The 23779-nt window shown below is 28.2% G+C and overlaps 1 protein-coding gene across 1 annotated transcript in view; it reads left to right on the forward strand.

The window, feature by feature from the left end:
- LOC107451026 (adiponectin receptor protein) overlaps positions 1-23271 on the forward strand; it is a 46292-nt gene extending 23021 nt beyond the window's left edge. The window contains exons 6-8 of the mRNA XM_016066993.4: positions 1907-2094; positions 9788-9981; positions 22775-23271. Coding sequence (XP_015922479.1) covers positions 1907-2094; positions 9788-9981; positions 22775-22912 — 520 coding nt within the window. The 3' untranslated portion in view covers positions 22913-23271. The remainder of the gene's footprint in view (positions 1-1906; positions 2095-9787; positions 9982-22774) is intronic.
- The last annotated feature ends 508 nt before the right edge of the window (positions 23272-23779 follow it).

The following is a 23779-nucleotide window of genomic DNA, read 5'->3' on the forward strand; positions in this document are numbered from 1 at the left end:
AAGTTAAAATTTTCAATAACAAAATTAACCGTAAAAATTTCTCATATTGAAATGAAAAATTTTCATTTTGAGATTATTATTATTTTTTGTCTTATAATCTTAAAAGTTCTTAATCAGATGTAGAAAATCATTCTATGTAGAACTATCATCAAATTAGAAGAAAAATATTTATAAGTAATTTTTTTTTATGAAATCATGACACTTATCTGCTTCATAAGTCTGGTGAATCTTTAAATAAAATATTCTTTGATTTAAAAATGTTATTATCAAATAATATATACATGGATTATCACTTCATGACTTTAAGATGAAATACCTTACTATAAAATTTTACAATTGTAAGGTCTCAATATAAATTTCAATATGTAACTTAAAAACAGAATAGCTGAATTCTAGTTGAAATTGATAATTTGAAATTTAAAAAGAAAAATACTTACCAAGAAAACATTAAAAATGTATTAGTAATCAACACAAATGTACTATTTAAAGTAAGTCTGATGATCCTTTACTGATGTTTTCCTAATTATATATACTCAGAAATATATACTATTATATAAAGAAGAAGAATATTTAAGAACGGTTACAGTTCTGCACGTTCTTAAGTCACATTTATTTTCTTAAGTAGGTAAGGAACTTAAATATCTCCATTTTAATTTACAGTGAATTGAACACAAAAAAATTATTTTACCATAATAGATATCCCTAATTGTATGCGATCATGAAATCAAAAGTTCTGAGCTCATCAAAATGGTGTTGAAAGTTTGTTTATAAGGAAAGCATTAATGAAAATATGTTCTTGAAATGTTGTATGCATCCTGTTTCAAAAAGCTTTACCAATGTTATAGTTTGATAGATTGCTTTTTCAAGTACCTCGGCTTTTTTTCTTAGAGAAATTTTGTTGCCTATTGTCTGGAAAAAAAACACATTCGATTTATGCAGTTATTCTGATGGAACTGAATAGAAACTTAATAAATAGTAGCCTGAAATATCCCCCCCCCCCCCGTTAGAGTGGGTATTCACACGTTGTGGTCGTGAATAGCAAACTAATAATATTGTCCATAATAGTGATATTTTTACATTTGTCAGTATTACTGCTGAAAGTTTTAAGATTAAACTTTGAAATTTTGATCATAAAATGGCTATTATAACGAAAAGTTCATTTCCAACATATTCTTTATTTTTCTGAAAATAGCCTATTATTAAAAGCCATTAAATTATTGTTAACCCTAATTAAAGTAAAAGCTGATTATACTGAGTTAATTAACTTAAATTTCCTCAAAATGTATCATTAAAAGTCTTGAATCTAATTCAATTTGTTGTAAATTAAGCACTAATGTTGTCTTAAATTTGAATTGATTTTGCAAATATAATTGATGATGTTAGTGGAAGAAGGTACCAAGTCATTTTATGAACAATGCTCAAAATTTTGGTTTTAAAAGCATGTATAATTATCTGTATCTATAGACCCCATTTTTTCTCCCAAATCATTAAATAAAATGGTTCTTAAAAAGGAAAATGTGTTTTTTATTCAGCTTTCTGTTCTGTAATATTTTCTAATGCTTTTCTAAATTCATTAGAAAATTTTCAATTGTCATGGATAAATAAGTATTATTTTTAATTAAATTAATATTTTCAACAGTTAGATCTGTAAATTAGTAAGTTTGGCTTATAGTTAGAGTAAGAATTCACTCACAAATTATTTATTTTTAGGCACTGAATTTTTTATTAGAATTCTATCATCTTAATTCTAAAATTCATACCTTGGATTTAATAGCATCAGCATTCCAGAAAATAATTTTAAACTCATTTGTTTACTAAATTTTTAATATATAATCATAATAATTTTATCTCCCATAATTAATTTCACCTCAATTCAATATTAATTTTTTTTAATTTTTTATTTCAGGTTAGACTATTGTGGAATAGCTTTCTTAATTATAGGATCATTTGTACCCTGGCTTTATTATGGATTCTATTGTAATTTTCAGCCTAAATTGATTTATTTGGTACTTGTAATAGTACTAGGTACTGCTGCAATCATTGTTTCCTTGTGGGATAAATTTAGTGAGCCCAGATTTCGATCAGTCAGAGCTGGTAAGATATGTTTCGAAAATGTCTTCCCAATGTTATGTGCTAATAATATTTATATACTGCATTCATTTTCAGATTTTATGTTTCGTGTTATTCTTTACCTATATTTTTCATATTGGTCCAAAGAATATTGTTTCTCACTATTTGATAGTTAGTAATAGAATTTTTTTTAAATATGCGAAGGCCTTAATTGTTGCAATTTTAAAAAAAATCGGAGTTTTTAAAAATATTATTTTCATTTTATTATTTGAGCAGTTCAAGATTTACACTTTTGAAATTTGTGTGCAAGACAATGGGTCTAAAATACTCAAAAAATAAATTAATTATATTTTTTAATAAGATGCATAAATTATTGCATATTAAAGTTTCAGTCATAGGCAAATGTATGTTAAACAATTAATTCCTGAATATAATTATTGAAAATAAAAGTATTAGTTAAATTTATAAATGTAAAAGAATTAAATAAATCATCAAGATAACTGAAGTACATTTAAAAATACTACAGATTTTAGGGTCTTAACTCTATAAATAAAAACCAGTGTGCTTGATTCAGATACCCAGAATACACAGATTGATATACAGAATTTTTATTTTAGTAGTCTTTATTTTTTAAATGATTTGGATTTATGTGTTATATAAGCTTATTCAAATAAATAAAAATTGGGGTTAATTTTGAGCAATGGCATATCCAGAAATTAATTTAGGTGGGCACATATTATTGCCATGAAATGAGTGATATTTTCAGTTTAGAATTATTATTTGATGATAAAACTAAAGAATTCACAATTTCTGTCTTATTTCTCTTATTTAATACAGCACAAGAATGAAAAATATTAGTTCTAAAAATTATGCAGTTAAATATCTATTAAGAAAAATTAGATCATGAGAGCCAAAATTTCTACTTATCAGAATTTGTGAAATCCAACATCATTAAAAAATATCATGTAATTATTGAAAAAATGGTGAAAAAGGGCTACACACAAACACAAACTTTCTACTAAGCTATATTTACTCTCCTTTTCTATTTTTGCATAAGTTCAACACTTCTACTTATTTTGCTGATATTATATATGTACTAAGATGTTGATGAACCAAATAATTTTTTAAATATTTCAAACTTGAAAATGGCTGTTCAGCAGAATGGGCTGTAACAGACAAGATAACTAAAATTTTTTAAAGTTTATAGATACCTGAGAAAATATTTACATCGATCTCTTGTAATGCTGCTGTAGTAGTTAGTCTAGTCTGGTGGGCTAGTAATTTCTTTTTTTTAACTGATATTCTGCAGTCAAAATGCTGCAATTACACTCTGACAAATATGTTTTCTTTAGTATTTCTAATTTATTTTCATCTTCAGATGTGACATTCTCTGGTATGATTAAAATATTTGAGGAACTCATAATTGTTTAGTGCTTTGTGAATCTTTCTTTTGGGTGTAAAATTGCAGCATCCCAAAATTGATTAAAAACTGCTATTCTTAAATAAGTTTTGGGTGATTCTGTAGTAAAGTTAGGGCAATACGTTATTTTTTTGTTAGTCATGGAACAACAATTTTATAGTCCTCATCTATTATTTGTTTTAAAACTGATTTCGATTTTAGGAAAGTAGAATTGGAAACTATCTCTGATTGATTGTGAATCATCAATTTTTTCTGCAATAGATCATTGCAAAATTTAATTGCAGCATTAAGATCCACTGCCTTAGAGTGCAAAATCCTAGACAGGGGCAACATAGGAGAAAATATTTTTTCTGTCAAAAATAAGGTGATTGCAAAATTGTTAGTTCTTCATGAACTTAAAACAATGCAGAACAGGCAAAGGAACCCTTATCAGGCCAGTTTACAATTGTTGCAAGACCATGAATCAAAGGACTGAGCAATTCTACCATCACCATACTAGATTCATGTCACTCTATCCAACATGTAGAAGATATACTATCCTGCAAAATACTATTTCATTTAGGAGTATTAATTAAGGAATACCATTTTTCAGTGACTCCAACACAATTATGAATGTCTTTAATTTGCCAAGTTAAGAGGATGAGAAGGTCAATGCGGATAGAAATTTATCTCTTAATTTGATTTGTACACCATTGAATGCTCTAGGAATGGCAGCAGAACCATCATATCCTGGACCTCTTATATATCTTAAATCCAAGCCTAATGATTCTAAAGTTTGGAAATTTGTGTTTTTTAAATCTTCTCCATGTTTTGAATTTACCAGCAATAACTGTAAAAAAAATTTAACTGGCAACTATTTGTTGTCCTTACTTTCTACAGATCTTACACATAAAGAAACTTACTCTATCAAAAAAAAACCTATGTGGTTTTATAGTCTATAATTGAAAGACATTTTCTTTTTAATTTACTCTTCCAATCAATTTTTTATAATTATTTCGTTGCAAGCATGTATAATTTCATTCTGTATTTTAAGCTATAAATATGATGCATTATTAGCAGCTGATTTGGAAGGCTCTGTTAGTACTTCATCTCCTGCATCAGTTTGGAACTGAAGTAGATAGCGGAAATTACCATCATGATTGTTATGTTCCTTGATTTCATTAATTTGGATGCAATCATGATGACTTCTTAAAGGAAGTCCATTTCTTCCACAGAAAATTACTGTTTTTATTAAAGGACTAAGTGTTTTACTATTTTCTTTTGCCTGTTGAACATTGGCACTATTGTGGCTTGTTTACGTCTTTGTACAATGCTTCTTAAATGGTCAGCTGTTAGCAATGAATGTGCATGATATTTTTTCTCGATGTTCCCTGAATTTTTCTTTTGATTTGTGCTGGAAATGAAAAAGTGAAACTAATTGTCCGAATGTTTGACTGTTTGATTTACCCACATACTCCTTAGCAAAAACTACACAATACTGTGGTGACGATTAATAATTAAGAAATGCATTCTGAATTTTAAAAGTAGAGTGACAACATTTAATTGACTAAAATTTACTTTTAGAATAGTTATCAATCTACAGCCTATACCAAATCACAACCAATACATGCACAGAATTTCTGTAAACAGTTGTGTAGAAATGAGAATCATAAGAATTTATTAATTTATCTTTATAGGATTTTAATGTTAATTAATTTGTTGACTATTAAGCACTATTGTTGCATGAACTTAACCATGTGGCATTGTAACATTAATATCAAGTTAAGCAAAGAAATACAAATATTAATTTGAATAATTTAGAGTGATTACTAAAAGTTGCATACAAAAAAAATTAGAGCCACATCCCCCTGATTAAAAAAATCAAAGCTATATGAAAGAAAATTTTGAATCTTATCACTCAGTGTGGGCCCACTTTATTCTCTTAAGAAAATCCTTCTTTCAACTCTCTCTCTTTGCCAGCCCCCGCTTTCAAAAATTTCAACAAACCTTCTTCTGTCTTAAAAATAGCTAAATCCATTGCTAAAAAATTTGGTAGACGAGTACTGCTTATTTTTTCAAAAAAGAAGCCATCTCAAGTCAGAAAGAGACAGGCTGAGACTTGTGAAAAAAATATTTTACAATTTGACTTTAATATAGCAGTGCAGCCAAAGAAAAATCTCAAAACAGTATTAAAACTTGAATAAAAGAACTGGTTATAGCAAATAAGTTGTAGCAGCAATGTAATATTTACACTAAATTCAATAAATAATTACAATAAATAAAAGTGTAAGCCATGGGTATTCTAACAGTAAATTATACCAACATTTCTTTTTCACTTTTTCATTACCAATTCAAGAGTTTGGAAACACATATGTGGCTAGTGGCATCCAAATTTTTTTAAGAATATTGATTTTTCTTTGGCCTGGAATTTTTATATTATTTTGGGTGATTTTGGATAAATTATAACTTTTTGAACTCTGCTTTTGCATTTTCGATTTTCAGAAAGTTGATTTTTTACTTCATTGTTATTCAATGAGTTATTTTCTCCTTTTTTTCCCAGGTTGTTTCTTTTTAAATAACTTAAAAGCAACTGTTCTTTCTCCTTGCTCATTGTCAAACTGATCACTTGTAAAAATATATCTTCAGCAGCCTTGTCTACTAACTACTTGTTTACAAAAGTCAAAACTATTGCTTATTGACAAATCAACTATGCAGATAGGTAACTAGGATAAGAAATCTTTTTGGGAAGGGTTCTTTTTTCCACCCCCTGACGAAGCAGTTTTTCTTTTCTTTCGGAACATTTCTCTCACTTTCGAGATTTGTAACTTTCAAACCCCCACTTCATGATTTCCCACGTAGCTAAGTACAGCTACAAATGAATCAACAATGTTCTCTGATCACACCTTCTTCACCCTTTCCTTTACTTCAAATAGAGAAACTAGTAACTATAGGGGGATTGTGTACAACCCCTATTTTCATCTACAATTGTCCCAGAGGCACTTTTTTAGAGGAAGAATATATATGTTAAAAACCGAAGGAGAATAGTTAATCCAGTTCGTTGTTGGACTGCATCTACCAGTTGCTGGGTGCATTGGAAATAAAATGACACATAGTGCTTCTAAGTACAAAACAACAATTATTCAGCAAAAATAAAACAGCTCCAAAGTCAGAGCTACCTTCTCCGACGGTATCATAATATTGAATAACAAAATCTGACGCCAAGCACAGAGGCGCACATTGCCAATTCTTTCCTCATTTCACAACACCCTCCCCACGTTGAGAATCAGAGTTAGTCTTCAGCTCATAAAGAACATTATTAAGCAAATCAAGTCTTTTGGGAGCTCTTACACATCTTCCAGAGGAAGTATATCACTGCATTAACGTCTTATCAGGTGCTGAGCCACCTTTGATTTTGCATTCAGCACCAGAATTCGATGCCTCTGCACCAAGTTTCTTATCCGCAATGACGCTCTTTTCATCCGCCTGAATTTCTAGTGGGAAGATATGTTGTTGGACGTAAAATTATTCCATGCTGGATCTTAAGTTTAACAGTGCGAATCTTCCCATCGTGTCCTGGAATCAACTCAATAATTTTAGCCAAGGGCCAAAATAGATGTTTTTTGTTATCATCTCCTATCAGGACTATTTTTCCTTCACTGGGAATTAGTTCCATTGTCGCTATAAATTGTTCTAGGTTGACCACGTCTGGCAATAAATCGACGAAGTGCCAGGAGAAAAGCGTCTAAAGATAGGAATTTTATTTTATTTTATAACCGTCGTTGAAAAGCCGACCATTTTTTCATTGAGTGTTTTTAAGAAGTGCTTCATTTTTCCTTTTAAAAAAGGATAAATTTTTTTTTTACCATGTCGATTTTCGCCATGTGTTATACAACAGCGTGCTTTTTACATTGTTCTATGGTACATTTTCGTAATTCATTGAACCACAATCTATTTCGGTGTACCGTCGGTCCATAACGTATGAAAGCGCCAATCATTTTACATGTTTGATTAAATACTTGGGAGTCCGCATGTGCGTCTGCTTAGCTGGGTTCGGTGAGATTCTTGCAACTCTGCTGCATTTATCAAGATATTCTCAATTTCAAGTTTCATTTTCCACCCTCTGATATCGAACCGAAAAATCTCTCGATCATTTTATAATGGCTAATATAATCAAGAAAAGAGTTCTTTGTCAGAAACTAGTTATTTTATCATGATCATGTAAAGTCTTTGAAAACTATTTTGCATTTTTTTAAATGTATATAGTGCTTAAAAAATACTTAAAAGGTGCTTATTTTTTGGTGAAAGATTTGGCTACGCACCCTGACTGATCCTGCGTCAACTCTCGAATTTCTTTAATCCTCTTTTCTACAAAAACAGACCAATTTCCCTGTTCTTTTATCCACCAAAGTCAGAGCTTCCTTCTCCGACGGAATCATAACATTGAATAACAAAATCTGAGGCCAAGCACCGAGGTGCACAATCCATCCGAGGCAAGGAATCCGTCCAAAATGTAATTTTTAAACCTGGCAAATTGAGCGCCTTAATAATAGATTTTGCAAGTCTAGAACCAATACAACAGGCCATTAATTCTAAGCGAGGAATGCTTAGGGGTTTCATGGGCGCTACTCTAGACTTTGCCCGAACTAAGTTTCTTTTAACTTCTGAATTCAATACCTATCTTACAAAGACGCACACTGCATAGACCCCCTTTAAAACACCCACAAATACATGTAGTTCAGACATATTATTAATTAACACATACCGAGACAATGTTACATCTTTTAAAATATATAATTCTTTTAGCCATTTTAAAAATGTATTTACATCATTTGTAGATAATTCATCATCCTAACTGATTTTTAACTTCCACAATTCTTGTAATAAGAGTTTCAGAAGCAATGTAGTTGTCGTTAATAAACCAATGGGATCAAAAAAAGTCTGTACAATGCCCAAAATTAATCTTTTTGTAATTTTCATATCGCATGTTAATGCGTCAATATCCGTACAACATCTTAGCATGTCATTGTCCAAATTCCGAAAAGTCAGAGCTTACTTCTTCAACGGAATCATAACATTCAATAATAAAATCTGACGCCAAGCACCAAGGCGCGCATTGCTAACTCTTTCCTCACTTCACTTCATTTCACAACAATATACTTGCCTATTCTTTTCCAGGAATTAGTTTATACTGATCTATTTTTTTCTCATCATAATAAAAAAAAATTAAGCATGAGAAGGGAAAAATTTCACTTTTTTATGTTTTAGTTCAGAATATCAATGATAGTTTAATAAAAGAAACATTTTAATTTTGAGAACATTCATGTGTTTCTTTGCACCTCTCCCTCCATGGGTGAGCCACTGATTTTGGAAACCAGCTCACATTTCATTCCTCAGTACAACTTTTAAAAAAAATAAAAAATCCTGACATTGTAAAACAATGATTTTTTTTTTGCTTCTTGATTAGAACAAAAATAAAAATAATTGAAAGGTATCATTCATTCAAAGTGTATTAAGATATGAGAATTATCATATATAATGAAGAAAAAATTGCAGTATATAATAAACATTATTCATAAGTTCGAAGTCAAATTTGCCTGTTTTCTACTTTAATAAAAATCTTTAATATAATAAATTATTCTAATAAAATTATTTATATGTACCTAATGTATTCTATGAGTTGATAATTGTGTTTAGTTTTGTATGATAAATCTGTTTTCTATATAGTGTTTATAATGGAGAAATGAATGCTAGAAACATTATTATTGTAATTCACTTCCAAGAAATATTCACAAATATTTAAATTTCAACATATTAATGCATAAGTTGTTAATATCTGACTTCATATTAAAGTATAAGTTAAAATAAATATGTTCATTGACTTAACGTAGGGTGCCTCATCAAAAATACCTAATTTCAAAATTAAATATTTCTTAATAATTGGTGATAAAAATAAAATAACAGTTGATATTAATAAAAGTTTTAAAATTGTTATATATAATTTTTCAAATTAGATTTAAAACTTGTTAATCATTGCCCCTGTGGACTCTGTAAGGAGGCCTTAAAATTGTTGTTGCAATATTGAGTCCCTCTTCAGAACTCAGGTACAATTGTCGTGTACCATATCATCTGTTGACAAACTCAAAAATTGTGTGCACTGCTCTTATTGCTTCCACTATCAATAAAAACTGCTTCATTCTTTGATCGCCAATTATTAAAGAGTTATTTAATTTTGAAGTCTTTGGTCTGACATGCTGTATACTCACGTCAGTACTTGTAATTAAATGGATAAAATTATAACTAAGAAATATATATTTTTAGGTGTTTTTATGGGCTTTGGTTTAAGTGGTGTTGTACCAGCTGTTCACTATTTAATTGCTGAAGGCTGGTTTAGAGCAGTATATCAAGCATCTTTTGGATGGCTGTGTCTTATGGGTATGCTATATATTGCAGGGGCTTTATGCTATGCATTACGTATCCCGGAAAGATTTTTTCCTGGCAGATGTGACATCTGGGTAAGTAGTACTGAATTTTGCTTCAGAATATTATTAGATATGCGTGTGTTTGTTTATTAGGTAGGTGGCAAAATGACATCTGGATCAGCAATGTCTAGTTTTATTTCACATTAGTTTTAGAAATTTTTGTTGGTAGATTAGATCAAAGCTGTTTTTGTGTACTGTGCACAAAAAATGGACTACCCTGAATAACTTTTGATCTTGTGATCGAATCTTTTTATGTTCTAGTACTCAATCTGAATGGTTAAAGGAGGTAACCTCAAATTTGCTAATTAATTAGTGCAGACGATATTTTAAGTTCTAAAATCAGACACAAAAATGCAGTTTCTCTGACTAAACATACCTTTTTTTTTTTGAAGGATTCCGATTTCTGAACCTTAAAATATAGAGGGTAGCCGTAATCTGGGAAACATGGCCTCCATAGTTTGGTCAGGAAAGCGATCCAAAGTTTAGACCCTTTAATGCTAGTTTTAATTTTTGTGTATTTCTGCATATCTCAAGAGCTTTTTAAGTTAACTGAAAATTTTTTGCACACAATTATAAAATATGTTTGTCCGAAGATAATTCCATGCAAAAAGTAAATTGTAGCAAATACTTATCATTTTTTATTATTGTATTTAGTCATAGTCGAAAAAACTTTCTATTGAAAGATATAAAAAAATTTTAATAATTTTAAAGTGTGTTATTTTACATGACAAAATATAAAATTTGAGCTTTTGCCATGTAAAATTACGTACTTTAAAATTATGTAAAAAATTGTATACCTTACAATTTAATACAAATTTCGATTATTATTAAATAAAATAATTAAAAATAATAAATATTTGCAAAAATCTATTTTTTGCATGGAATTATCTTTGGCTGAACGAATTTTATAATTGTATTTAAAATATTTTCAATTTGCTTAAAAAGTTCTCGAGATATACCAAAATACGAAAAAAATAAAATTAACATTAAGGGGTCCAGAATTTGGATTGCTCTCCTGACCGAACTGTGAGGACCATATTTCCCAGATTGCAGCTACCCCCTATGTTTTGGGGGTCAGAAATCTGAATTGATCCGGAGAATGTTTGTTTATTCAGAGAAAGTACGTTTTTGTATCTGATTTCACAGCTTAAAGTATCATCTGCACTAATTATTCATTATATTTGAGGTTACCGTTCAAACTAATAAGATTGGGTCCTAGAACATAAAGATCCGATCATTAGATCAAAAGTTATTCAAGGTGCTCCTTTTTTTTGGTGCACTGAATATTGCATTTGTGTGTAATTCTCACCACGAACTTTAGATTTAAAAAAAGGCTTTCTGTATATAATTTATTTTCATCTACAACTTTTTGTGTAGTTTTTTACAGAAAGCTGAAACTATAATAGTAAATTGGACAAAAAAAACTGGTAGATACTTTTTATTAATGTTGTTATTAAAGGATATTGTTTTGATTTGATGCCTTCTTTAAAGATCTGTTTTATAAGTGTATATCACCCTCTGTAATACATCTCTATTCTCCTGATCTTGAATTTCAGGTTAATTTTTTATTAATGTCCCTAATTCCCTAATGTGTAATTTAATGTCCCTTTTTTTAGTCACTTATACTTCTTTTATAAAATATCTTGTGGAACAATGTATATATATATATATATATATATATATATATATATATATATGTAATACAAAAATTAAATACTTTTGCATTAATAAAAGCATTAAAACTTCATTCCTTTTCATTAAATATCTTTAGTAAAAGATAAGGGTAGAAATTCTATTTTGGGACTTCAAGGCTAAAAACATGCCAATGAATAATAATTAGATTTATACTTCAAAAGAGAAGTTATTTTAAGATCTTTCACTTCCATATAAGGAAAGATTAAACGATTTGCTATGAGTAATAAATAAATTGATGAGGCGTAAGAATACAGAAAAAGGCATATGACTGGGCCTCTTTACAACTAAAAATCATCTTATAAAATGCAGGAGCAATGTTTTTGCGTGTCTTTTTGGTGTATAATGTTTACAAACTAAACTCCGTCGGATCTGACTGGAACATTGTCCCCCCCCTCTCCAGCCGGGAGAGCGGGGATGTGACTTCGGCTTCACGATCTATTTACTAAAATAAAATCTTGTGCACAACATGTTCTCATTATTCCTGCTTTCTTGACAAATAAATCCACCAAAATATAGGGGTTGTTGCCCTTATATTAGAAGTCGGCAGCATAGTTGCTTGCGGAGGAAATTTACGCATTTCTATCTCAAAAATTAAGATTAGCGGAGCCCGGCTGGGACTTCGGAAAAATCAGCGGTGACAAAATGCATCGAAAATATCGAATATCTCATTCGCATGGACAGTTGAAAATTTATCAAGTCAAATTTTTCTGCAACTCATGGTAATCAATAATTCATCGAGTATCTTCAACAAAAAAACAAATTCTTTAATCGTCAAACTTTTCATTTGTTTAAATGATACCTACATCCAGTGGAACTTTCCGTTCGTGTACTACCTTCCGTTTGTGTATGCTGCATTTTATGTCTAACGTTCTAAAGGCGAAGGATGCAACTAGAGAGTTGAGCTACAATATTTCACCACCCTTGGATTCCCCACTGCTTTGGATTTAATAGTCGATGAAGTGTTATTACACTCCGGAATGCTTTACCATGGTTTACTACTCCCTCCTACTCAGAACTTAAAGAAAAATAAGCTTCAATTTCTCCTTCACTCTAATTTATGAATCATTTTAACGAAAAGAAAAAAGAGAAAGAATAATTTTTTCCTATCAACTTTAAATTGATGTTGTGGCTTTCAAGATATGTTTTGGATTAATTCGAACTTTATGCAGCTTTGCATCCTTTAAGTATTTTTTTCTAAAACATTTAGTTCTTTGATTTTTAGTGATTAATAAGAAAAAGAAAGTGAAGTGCGCGAATGATTTTTTTTCCCTCTTCGCCGAAAATTGAAGAAGAAAAAGATATATAAATTATTTTTTATCTTTTTTCTCAAAATTTGTGATACTGTTATGATTACATATTTTAGTGATCAAAAAGTTTTTTTATTCTGATTAATTGAGTAAATTATTAGATTGCATTTCTTATATTTATATTCGTTTTATTTTTAAAATATGATATATTTTTTTCTCGCTTCAACGAAATTGATGAAGGTCGACGTTGGAGAGTAGAGTGTTCATATTTTATTGAAATTAGATATGAGTAATGATAAAACTTTTTATTATGAATAATTGAATAGAATGTTTTTAAGAGTTAGATTGCATTTCTTGTGTTTATATTGCTTTTTTTTAAAATATGATATGTTTTCATATTGCATTTAAAATGTTTTTGAAGGAAATAAATGCGGTTCAAACGTCAATTAAATTAGTAATGGCAAACAAAATTAAGTTTTTTTTTTTTAACTTTTGTTTCTGAATGATTTATCACGATTAAATCGAAAAAAAAAGAAAAAAAAACTTTAAGGAAATTTGTAAAAATTTTGCTTTTCCGGACTTGGTCAAAACTAAATATTCCTATGAAAAAAAAATGTGAAAACTTAAAATGTTACCCAAACAAAAGGATAGTTAACACTTAACAAAATTTGTGAGTTTCCCTTATTACGATAGGCGAAAATTTTTAACTCAGTTAAGTTTTCATACTTGATACTGATTTACTATATGCTTTAGTAGGGTTGTAGACTTGCAAAGATTTTTGTTTGTTTATTGATTGTGTCGGGCCAGTTGTTACTTAATTTGGTAAGAGATTGATCACCTCTGCTAATTCAAACAATGACAACTTATCTTTGCACATTAAACAACAAACTTCTAAAAATGTTAAGGTTAAAAATTGTGAAAAAAAAAAAAGTTTGATGTTTCAGTAAAAGTAAACATCGAAAAAATAAAAGGTTTGATGTTTCGATAAAAGTAAACATCGAAAAAAGGAAAGTTGAAGATGCTTCAGTAAAAGTAAGCATCGAAAAAGGTTTGATGTTTCAGCAAAAGTAAACATCGAAAAAATAAAAATTGAAGATGTTTCAATAAAAGTAAACATCGGGAGAAAAAAAAAAGGTGAAGGGTAACAAAAAAGAAAAAAGAAAGAATGACCAAGATTACAAAAAAAAAAAAAATAAATAAAATAAAAATGTAAGAAAACAAAATTTTGAAATAGTACAAGTATCAAAACTTAGGAAATATCACAACCCACAAATGTTAAAATTAAATCATGAATAATGTTCAAAATAAATGTTTTTACTTTCTTCAAAGGAAGAAGTAATCCCTATATTTTTGAGAGATCCGAATCGCGTGTGGAGATGTTTGGCGAGGAAACTTGAATTTTTTTTCCTCAACACAGTGAAAAAAAAACATTTAAAAACTATTTTTGTTTTATCCAGTCTGGATCTCTCAATTTCAAAGTGCTTCATGAAACTCTGTTTTCCTCCATTTTAACGGGGAATACAGAATTTCATCTAGTAAATAACCCCATTTACCATACAGAATTTTAAATTACAGAATTTTAAATTCTGATTAAATGACACTTGTTGTCCAGTTCGTTTTGCATAAAAATTTTGTATATTTTTGTGTGAAAATTTTTGAAAAGTTTTTTAGAATAATTATATAAAATGCTTAAATTTTTTCTTTCTGTTTAGTTCACTAAATAGATAAATTGCATTATTATGTTTTTATTGTTGTTGCTGTAAATATTTTTTCATATAGGAAAAATGTTATTTATAATAGGAAAGAGGACAGTCATACCTACTTAAACTTTAAAAATTCATAGTATTCTAAATTTTAAAATTTTTTTTTTTGGCTTACCAAAATTTTTTTTGGGGGGGGATGTAATACAAAAATTAAATACTTTTGCATTAATAAAAGCATTAAAACTTCATTCCTTTTCATTAAATATCTTTAGTAAAAGATAAGGGTAGAAATTCTATTTTGGGACTTCAAGGCTAAAAACATGCCAATGAATAATAATTAGATTTATACTTCAAAAGAGAAGTTATTTTAAGATCTTTCACTTCCATATAAGGAAAGATTAAACGATTTGCTATGAGTAATAAATAAATTGATGAGGCGTAAGAATACAGAAAAAGGCATATGACTGGGCCTCTTTACAACTAAAAATCATCTTATAAAATGCAGGAGCAATGTTTTTGCGTGTCTTTTTGGTGTATAATGTTTACAAACTAAACTCCGTCGGATCTGACTGGAACATTGTCCCCCCCCTCTCCAGCCGGGAGAGCGGGGATGTGACTTCGGCTTCACGATCTATTTACTAAAATAAAATCTTGTGCACAACATGTTCTCATTATTCCTGCTTTCTTGACAAATAAATCCACCAAAATATAGGGGTTGTTGCCCTTATATTAGATATATATATATATATATATATATAATATATATATATATATATATATATATGTGTGTGTAAAATGATGCAGTCGGACCAAGCAGGGAAACAGACACTGGATTTTATTGAAAGTGAAATTATTTATTTAGATCATTTTCTAATGGATGACGAGCGAAAAGTGAAGTTAACTCCATCGATGATCAGTCTTTCTGGTAGAGAAAATCTTGCAAAAAAATCCGAAAATGTCTCTAGGGAAAAGAGGGAGATCTTAGAAATTACTATTGGTTTATGAAATAGGTCGAGTGATTCCCACGAAGATTAAAGGGAAAAATGTCTTTATTTATAATTATGCATACTTCAGCCAAAAATAGATTTAGGAACAGGATGTGGCTTTTTAAAAGTATGAGAAAGTTTCGATTTGAATAACTAATTAGGACAAAGTTTTATAGCAGAGAAAATAACATAATAGAAGCTTTTTATGTTACACACACACAGATATATATATATATATATATATATATATATATATATTAAAAAATGAAAACCATGCTGAATTACATTGAAAGAAATAAAACATGGTAGTATATTTTTGAAGAATAAGTTAACAAAATTATAATGATGCAATAGACATTTAAAAATTTCTCAAATTTTCATCATTGAATTTTATGAGAAAAATAGTTTCTTCTGATTCTTTCAAAATAATTCCATACAAATTGACAATGAGTTTTTTTCCCTCTAAAAATGGAATTCAAATATGGGTTTTTATTTTAGTGAGAAACGGACCAAAATTTTAATGATGCAAAACACACTTAAGGGTAAACGCCAGTGCCCATTTTTCATATGCTTTCAGGAAAATTGGGCCAACTTTGCTGCTAATGAAGAAAACATTTCAAAACTTCAAAAAAGCATCTTTAAGAAGTTATTTTATGACCTAAGTGTAATTGTTAAGCGAAAATCATGCTCATTTTTTATTATATTCAATTTTAAAACGTTTGAGTTAAGATAAGCCATAGTTAATCATGTATCTTAAAGATGGCATTACCAGGCCCATTACATCTAAAAACTTATAAGTTTAGTCACTTAAATACAGTGTTGAAAAAAATTTTAAAAGTTTTTCGAAAGCATAATTATACAATTCTAGAACTATTTCTGCTACTTTCAATGATAATTCTAGATTAAATTAGCTAGTCTGATTACACTGCTCTATGTATTTAAAATGTTGCCAACTGTAAAGGTATCTACTTCCACTACATAACATCATTCTTAATGACAACCTAATATGTTAGTTTACGTAATGACTATTTTCAAAGTAGATTTTCTGAGGTTGAATGGAGAAGTACAGGTGCTCACCCAAAGCTAGTATCATTATCGCTATGATTTTCAATGTTTATGCAAAATTACATTATTTCATGACATCTTTTTCACTGAGAATCACATAATCTGATATTATCTGACGATTCAACTTGTAGGTTTTTAAAATATAAAAAAATTAAATTGTGAATGCAGGAAAATGAAATTTTATTAATTTCGTGCAGTTTCTTTTTGCATTTTAACTTCACTTTTAAAACTAAATCATGTATAAAAAGCACATTATATTTAAAATGACTTATTTTAATTGAACTCACATTTTTATTTTAAGATTTTGAAACTCAAAGCAATGTAAAAAGTTCTAACACATATTCCAGTTATAATTTATTTAAATATTTAACTTTTCAGAATGATAAAAATCTTTTAAAAAAAATTTACACATGAATTTCTCGACTTTTGCATGATACATATATTTAAATTATGTAAGATTATATAATTAGATTAAGAATTCTAGTTGGCGAGCTTCATATCTTTACATATACAACTATTGAATTAATCTAATGGGATAATATTCTTGGTTATGCTAGATGGAAAACGCGTTTTTCTAAGAACCATTTTTTTAAAGGTTTTAAGTCATGAACTGAATTTTTTGTCCATTAAAAATTTATACATCATGTATTGTTTTTGTTTTTTTGAACTTTTTTTTTATTACACATTGATTCTTTTCATTGGGAAAATCTAGGAGATCTATCTTCATCTATATTTCATTAGGAGCACTTACATACTGAAACAAACATACAATTCTGGTCATCACCCATAAAACCATAAATAAAATATATACCGTAAACCGGGACGAGTCTACCCATCCAGGGGCGAGTCTACCCATTTTAGTTTTATTTAATTTTCACTATTTTAAATTGCAAATACAAAAATTTTTACCGACGGAGGACTTAGTTCAGACTCTAAGGAAGATGGCGCTGTAGTAGTTTGATCCGTTTTTATTTATTTGGTGTCTTTTTAACCAACCTGTTCAAACGTCTTTTGAGAGATTTGTATTGAAAATCAGCAAACTTTTAATTGGTGCTCCGTAAGTATATTATTATTATTACTATTTTCACTTTGGTTAAGTGATAAACTTATCTAAGACTAAGATTACATTAATTTTATATGAAAAAAAACCAAAAAGAATGTAAGTTTTGCTGTTGTAAACAAAAAGCCAGAATTCGCGGGGCGAGTCTACCCATTCGTATTTAGTTTTAATAAAGCATAATAATATAATTTAGAACTTTGTTTATATTAAAATTAAGTCATTTTAAATGAACTTGAGTATATTATTTTAATTCTGCATTGATAAATTTATCATTTATAAGAAAATTTATAGGTTAAATATAAATGTAAATATAAAATATGTTTATTTTACCTATTTTTTCAATTTTTATATTACAAAATTAACTTTTTTTATTTAATGCAAGTTAGATAAATTATTATTTATAAATTATTATTACCTCCCAAAAGAATGGGAAAAGGATTTTTCATGATTCCCAATATTTGAATTTCTATTTTGTTAATAATCTTTAATTATTATTATTTATTAATTATTTAATTGTAAATTTATATTAATTTTAATTTATTTTTATCAACAATAATCAGAAAAAAATGTTATTTTATAATGTTAATGATTATAAAAACAAAACTGTGATCAAAATGTGATAATCGATCAAATACTCAATTTGTGTTATTTTATGAATAAAAAAATGGAATATGTAATAAAGTTATGAATTTTACTTCATAAATATCCTATATAGTAACTAAAATAACAATTTAGTAGTAAAATTTGATTATTTACAATGTTAACATTCATTTTAGTAGAATGGGTAGACTCACCCCATACGAGAGATTTGTCAGCAGTTCTATAAAAATATACAGTAACAGCGTAACTGTTAATATTTTCCAAAATCGATTTCGCAGCTTTAAAGAGGGATAAATATTGATTCCGAAACACCTATTAAAAGCCTTTTTTCTTTAATATTTACAAAAGTTTGACCACTTGAAAGTTGACAAACTGAAAAAATGGGTAGACTCGCCCCGGTTTACGGTAATTTTCATGATACAGTATAAGTTTTTTATTTCAAAAAATAAGACATCATGTTATTTGTAACACAGAAGAAGTAAGAACCATTGATAGTCTCTCCCCTAGAGCTTTTATGAAGACAAAACTCTTTATATCAATTATATAATTTTTTGTGCCTTATTTTGCAACTATATTTAATAACAATTTCCCCAATTTACCTGTCAGCAACTACATAGTTATTTAGTTTATAACTATCTTAACTATTTAATTAATATATTCACTCCTTTTGTTTGATTCTTGCAATTTTTAAGACTACTTTCAAGAGTTTAGTTAAAGAAATTTAATTTATACTTACCAATGTAAAAATGCACTTAAAACTGTTTATAAAAGTTAAAATATTTCATAAAGACTTAGTTAAGAAACATTAAAGAAATTGTCTTTAATGAAATCTTGATTCTTTGTTGCGAATGTTCAGATTTTGATAATTTTTGCTTCATTTATTATCATCGTAATAATGATAGTTTCTCACGAGAATAAAAATTTATTTTATTTATGCTGTTTCTTTTCTGAAGAAAAATGTTTACAATTTCCAGTCAAAGGGGAGAGTATAAAGGGATGCCATGTACAATGACAGGGTTACAAGTATAGTCATCCAAGCTTAGAGAGACATTTTATAACCGTTGTTGAACAGCGAATCTAAATTTTGTGTTTACGACTACTAATGTTCAACTCTGTAGCCTTGTAATTTTGAACCCAATCCAGAAGACAAGAGAACTCCTGCATTAAGCATTGGGAGAAATTTGCCTTCATAGAGAACTTTTTAATAGAACTAACCACATCTGCATGATATGAAGAGAAAAACCAGAAAATCTTCCCACTGTTAGCCTGACAGCAGGGGGACTCTTCCCCATGATTCATCTACCACTGAGAATACTTCGGCACTATGGTCTGTGCAAGCCAGGTGTGGAATTCGTGTCAACCAGTCATCCTTGGGATTCAAACCTCAGTCACTATATTGGGAGACCAGTACTTTATCTTCTGAGCCACAGTGGCTCAAGCTAAGAGAGAAAGAAAATCTGGTTCTTTAACGCCTAAATGAATTTGTGGACTCCCTAAGATTTGGCATAATGGAAGTTCCAAACAGTTATCAACCAAGGCTTCTGGAAACAAGACGAGCCTCACAATCGATATTAGACATGCGCAAAAAGCAAATAATAATATTTATTACAATAATTATAACAATCTCCTTAATTTTTTTAATTCTTTAGTGTGAGAAGCATATTTTTAACATTTGGCTATAAATCTTTTCTTTTTATCAAATTTCCTAAAAATTTGCAAAAATTAAAGTCTAATTTAAGTTATTTTTTAAATTTATCTATATTAAAGGGAAGAATGATTTTCGAACATTTATTTATTCATAAAAATTAAATTTCGTGATTAATGCAATTTCTTTTTCTTTATATGCATTGAAATTAGTAGAAATTTTCAAATAAAATTAATAATTCTTTTTTTAATATTTAATTACAATCTTTTAAACTTCTAAAGAAATATGCATAAAATGTAAAAAAGCAATGAGCTTGAAAATTTAACAAATTTTTCTTTAGATTACGTACTTATTTTGCTGTGGTATTATATCTAATAAAATCCAATAAAGACATAAAAAAAGTTTTTCGTAGTTAAAATCTTCAAACAATTCTAAATAGTCTTCTGAAATTAAGCCTATTATCTAACTCCATCTTTAGTTATTCTTTTATCAATTTGTATATATTGTTTTTATTCTGTTCTTTTAATACTATATCCGCTTATAAAAACTACTTGAAATCATTTTTTTTCGAACTTGAAAAGTCTACTTAAACTAATTTTTACTTTTAAAAATTAGTAAAAAAAATCTACTATACAACTTAGCGTACTATGTCTTTGTGTAACATTATAATTGACAATAATAAGTTTATACATTTTGAAATAATTCTGTAATCAAAAGCAATAATTACTAGTGTGTCTTTGGACAAAAAAGTGAAACAAAAGGAAAAGAAAAAAAAATCACTTCGAGATTAATCTTTTGTTATGATATCAAACTATTTTTGTAGTTTTTAGAGACATTGGTCAATATTAAACTGCTCGAGTTTTTTTCTTGGAAATTGTAAAAATAAGCGCCCTAAAAATTTACAAGGAGCATCTTTTTCACTTTCTACCTTTTAATTACATACATATGTTAAGAAAATATTAATAATAAATAAATAAATAAAACATAAAAAGGCATGAAAAAACATGTTAGTACATAGCAACATTTGCATTTTTTAAAACCTGTATTCAAGTAATTTTATTGAAAACAGTTTTCTGTCTGTTATCAATATAATTTTTATATTGATTTTCTGTGTTTATAATTTTTTTAGAATTAAATAAACTAAAAATTTCAATTTTCAGTTCATTCACTGAGACATAATGCATGCATCTCTGTTTATTCTGTATATTTCAACTTAAATTGAATGTAAGGCACAAGGTTCAAGGTTTAGGGGCACAAGGTTCATAAAAGGACATGCTGCATCAACCCAAACTGCTGTAGCATGTCTGATTGTAACAAAGAAATATTTCTAGTTCCAACTTTTACCCATTATTATGAAATATTTTATACCAGTTGTTAAATTTATATAATTACTGACAAGTGCTTTTTTTCCGTAGCTTTTTCTTCCGATTTTTAGTTTTCAGTGCTGTTTTTCTAGTCTACCAAATCTAGCATTTTTTCTTTAATTTCATAGAATATATATAAATTCCAAAATCTGTAGGAAATGAGTTACTTAATATATAATTTGTCTTTCTAAACATACAAATTTTGAATTAAGTCCTGTTTATTAAATTTTTTCCCCTGAAATATTAATGATAACAGTACATCCAATTATTCTCAGATTTTAACTGAAAAAAAATGTATGATATACGCTAAGATCTCTTTCTTGTACTGATATATTTAAAACTTTACTGGATTTAGAATTCTTTTTCTGATAAAACTAATTATAAGTTTGAGGAATTCGCAAATACAGTACTGAAAGATTAAGAAAGCACTGATTTAATAAAGACATTTTGTTCAATTGAAATCAAAACCATTGAAACATATCCAAGTCACTTCCATGAAAAACTAATTTTCCTCAGAGAAAGGAATTCCAAGCAAGAAGTGATACAATACTATTTACTAAATGCTTTTCTGATTCTTTTTTCACCATTATCATTTTGAAAAAGAGGCCAAATCCAGGTGATTCTCAGAGCCATTTATTTTATGACTTTTACTCTAAAAATGACTGACTTTGATCCTTAGCACATTCATTTCACTATTTGACACCACAGAATCTGTATTTTTATCAGAAAAATAGTTTTATAATTGTTTTACTTTTTAAGAAAGTGTCATATATTTTGACACTTAAGTATCGCATCTGCGGTGTAACTTTCTATGGAATTAAAAATAATTTTGTTAAAAAAAATTTAAAAATGACTGTGTTAAAAAAAACTAGCAAAATTTTGATGATGCTGTTTCTATAAAATTAATTTAATAAATTTTTATTGTGTAACTATTATTCTTATGAGATAAATAGTTTCTAATGGTATCACGCTTTAAAATGGTGCCAACTTTGGATTTGTGTTGTAACTTTTTTCAGAAAATAAAAGTTAAAATATATTTATATTTTTCTGCAGATAGACTAGAAGTGTAATAACTTGGAATTTGATTGACTTATTAATCTCTAGAAAAATTTCAACTTATTAATTTTAAGGAATCACATCTGTTTAAGATTTTAAAAAACAAAGTAACAAGAATTTCAAAGTAAAATTTTTAAATTACTTAAAGTAAGAAAATTTTTTTCTTCTCAAACTTTCAAAACAAACTAATATCTCTTTTTTTTTAAGTATTGTTAAACAAAATATTGTGATGTTATTTATATGTTCTTATACCAAATAAAATACCGTTTCATAAAAAAAAAATTTATTGCATTTAATAATGTAAGTACTTGAAATTTTTAAGACTAAATATCTATATATCCGAATCACATTGAAATAATTTACTTGCATTATATTTCCTTACATGTCTCTTCTTTTTTTTCTTAGTTTCACAGCCATCAAATATTTCATATACTAGTCATTGCAGCAGCTTGTGTACACTATCATGGAATTACAGAAATGGCCATGTATCGCTTGACAATGGGAGACTGTGCAGAAAAACCACCAGATTATTTCCCTCCTTAGTGATGTTAGTAATGGCTTTCGTTGTTGAAAAATATTTTTGTAAATTTGTTTTGTTTAATATTGTAAATTTTTTTTTAAGTCTTCATTTGTTATCCCACACATTCCATGTTATTTTTTGTTGATCCATACCAAATTGTTGAGTTATTTTATGTACATGAATCTCATGAAATTTGTAGAAGCTGTGATCGAAACATGTAGCTTGTCATGTTTCTGCCTTATTGAAAAATTTATTAGAGAATATTATGATATTTATAATAATCATATTTAAAGAGTGCAGTTGTATGTTTCTAAAAATTTGTAAGTTGAATCAATCAAATTATCCAAATACATTAGCAATAAACTATTATTGAAGCATGCAATTATTGTCCTGTGTTACTTAACATTATGATTCTGAAAAGTTTTAAATCAAAGTTTTAACAAATATTGTATTGGAATCTAATTTTTTTATAAAGCATTCCTGTAGTTACGTAGAATTACAAATATTCTGTGAATTCATGCCCTTTAACTATTTTACATAATTGTGAAAAATTTTTGAAAAAAAAAAAAACACTATCATCAGGAAAGATTCAAAACTGAAAAGTTCTTTGAAATCATGTTTATTTAAAATTAATTAAAACATGCTTTCTGACAAAAAGTAGCAAAATATTTGTGAGGAGACAAACTTATTTTTCAGTTGTTTGCTTTCATCAGAAGTTAAAATTTGTGACTGCTAAGTTACCTGCTAGATTCTAAGAAATCTCCTGATAACCATGATACATTTTTTTACATTATTTGGTATGGCTAAGTTACAATGAACTGTTCAGTTTTTAATCCCTTTATATGTCTATTAGTTTTTTATGGACTTTGCAAGTTTTGATTCTTAACACC

Source organism: Parasteatoda tepidariorum, chromosome 11, assembly GCF_982258835.1.
Source record: "Parasteatoda tepidariorum strain Cologne lab strain chromosome 11, Ptep-v5.0, whole genome shotgun sequence".
NCBI lineage: Eukaryota > Metazoa > Arthropoda > Arachnida > Araneae > Theridiidae > Parasteatoda > Parasteatoda tepidariorum.